This window comes from Belonocnema kinseyi, chromosome 8 (assembly GCF_010883055.1).
Source record: "Belonocnema kinseyi isolate 2016_QV_RU_SX_M_011 chromosome 8, B_treatae_v1, whole genome shotgun sequence".
In the NCBI taxonomy this organism is placed as follows: Eukaryota; Metazoa; Arthropoda; class Insecta; order Hymenoptera; family Cynipidae; genus Belonocnema; species Belonocnema kinseyi.
Genome location: NC_046664.1, coordinates 15,036,823 through 15,038,810, shown reverse-complemented (window position 1 = coordinate 15,038,810; position 1,988 = coordinate 15,036,823). Strand labels below are relative to the sequence as shown.

General features: G+C 34.6%; 1 protein-coding gene across 1 annotated transcript in view; it reads right to left on the bottom strand.

The window, feature by feature from the left end:
* Window positions 1-743: 743 nt before the first annotated feature.
* The window catches only part of LOC117179116, a 5,460-nt gene continuing 4,215 nt past the window's right edge, over window positions 744-1,988 (bottom strand). Inside the window, exon 2 of the mRNA XM_033370789.1 lies at window positions 744-1,052. Within this exon, the coding sequence (XP_033226680.1) occupies window positions 744-1,052 (309 nt within the window). The remainder of the gene's footprint in view (window positions 1,053-1,988) is intronic.

Here is a 1,988-nt window from a genome sequence, read left to right as displayed (position 1 = left end):
GAGGTTGCTTTTATAATTAGAAACTTTAAATACTTTAGTATACGTACTTTTAACAAAACTAGAATAGAGTCAGTTACGAAACGCGATTCTTACCGATTTTTAATTTTTCAAATTTATTTTGGTAAAAATATTAACCCATTTGGATTCTTTTCTTAACAATATTTTACTTTTAGACTAGAAAAAAATTGTCCGAATGTTTAAACAATTCACTCCAAAACTCAGAAATGTCATCAAAATAAACAATTACCTCCCACCACTGTCCCTGTACGGCTTCACCCGCATCAGTGGCTGACCAATTTAAAAAAGGCCCGAAGAGTGGAAGGCCTTAGTTTGTATGCAAGCGCGTCTGTAGCGACGTATACATGCTTGCAGCGCGCGTATCGTGATAAGGCAGGGGCAGCCAATAAACGTCGCTTAAAAAAATCACCCCACGACCAACGGTAGAGGTGGGGGACCCTGCAGACTTTAAATATTCTAATGTTTACATTTCTCGACAATCGGAAGTCAGAAGAGAGGAATTAGAGGAAAGAGGAAGTGAGGGGAAGTGTAGGGGTTGAGAAGTGGGTGAAGTAGATTAGCAAAAAATTGTGGAAGGAAGGAGAAGTATGGAAATGAATGAGGAGTCGGGGACAAAAAGTATGAGAAGGGGTAATTTGGTCGACTTATTTACAACTTAATGGGCTATAAAACTCTTTTTTTGTACGCAAGGCGCCTACTTTAACTCATTTTTTAAAAAATAATTTTTAGTAATTGTCTTCCTTCAATTCAAGAGATATATATTCTTCAGTAACTGGATCTTGAATTCGACAATTCGTATTCATTGGGTTTATCGTGAAAAAGACTTTGTGGTAACATTTCGGACATTCAGTGGAAAATTGTATTCCATACGCATAATCATCGATGAGGTACTCCCTTACGACATGTTTCGATTTCCTATCAGTCAGTAATAGCTTACATCTTTTGCAGACTGTTGGTCTTGGGATTATCATTTTTCCGTCAGTTGGAAGGCTCTTGGCGAATTTCGAGTAAAGGACGCTCTTCGGTTTGAGTTCCTGAAAACGATGTCTAAAATTAGAATTTTTTACTTTCTATCCCAGGCCTGTTTAACGAGAAGAAATTAACTCAAATTCCAGATGGTGTATTTCCACCACCACTTTGCTCTCCTCACTTGGTAGGCGATTGTCAATTCATCGAGAGCTACCTGCAGCCCCCCTACCATTGCGCTCATCTGCGCGCAATTCTCCTACTCCGCTCATCGGTGACGAGTTCTCCCCCTTCTCTGCTACAAGGAAGCGTGGTCGATATATACACCGACGCAATACTTTACTTTACTGCGCATGTTACAACTAGCGCGGGATTATTTGAAAAAAATGGGTATTTTCTCCTGTAAAATTAAATTTTTAATCAGATGGTAGAATTATCAGTAACGCAACATTTTCCAAGTACAAATAACCAATATTTCAAACAAAAAATTTATTAAAAATACCAATTTTAGAGTTCAAGAATCAATTTTGTAGTTTATATCAATTTTAAAACGAAAATTTGTTTTTTTTTGCGGTTTCTGTTAATGCAAGCGGATTAGTGTGAATTCCAAACACATTTTGATTGTTCTAATAATGCATTAAAAAATTTTAAAACTCTTTAAAAAGTGCAACATTTACACTGGAATCAAATTAAATTTTTTTATTTTTGAAAAATTTTGTCAAATGAGCTTTTTCTGAGTTCTATCCTGCAATATGAGTGATTATCATGGAAATAGGTTAAAAACCCGGGAACTAAATTTCAAATCTTCTTGGTGCCGACTTATAATGAATATAAGGATTAATTTATATTCAAACATTCTTAATAACTTGCTTTTAATTTTATTCAGTTTGAAATATAACGATTTTAGATTTAAATATTTGCTTTAAATATTGTCGTTACTTTAAAATATTCAATGCAATTTCAAGTCCTTTAACGGGTTTAAATAAATTTTCGAATAAATAAAT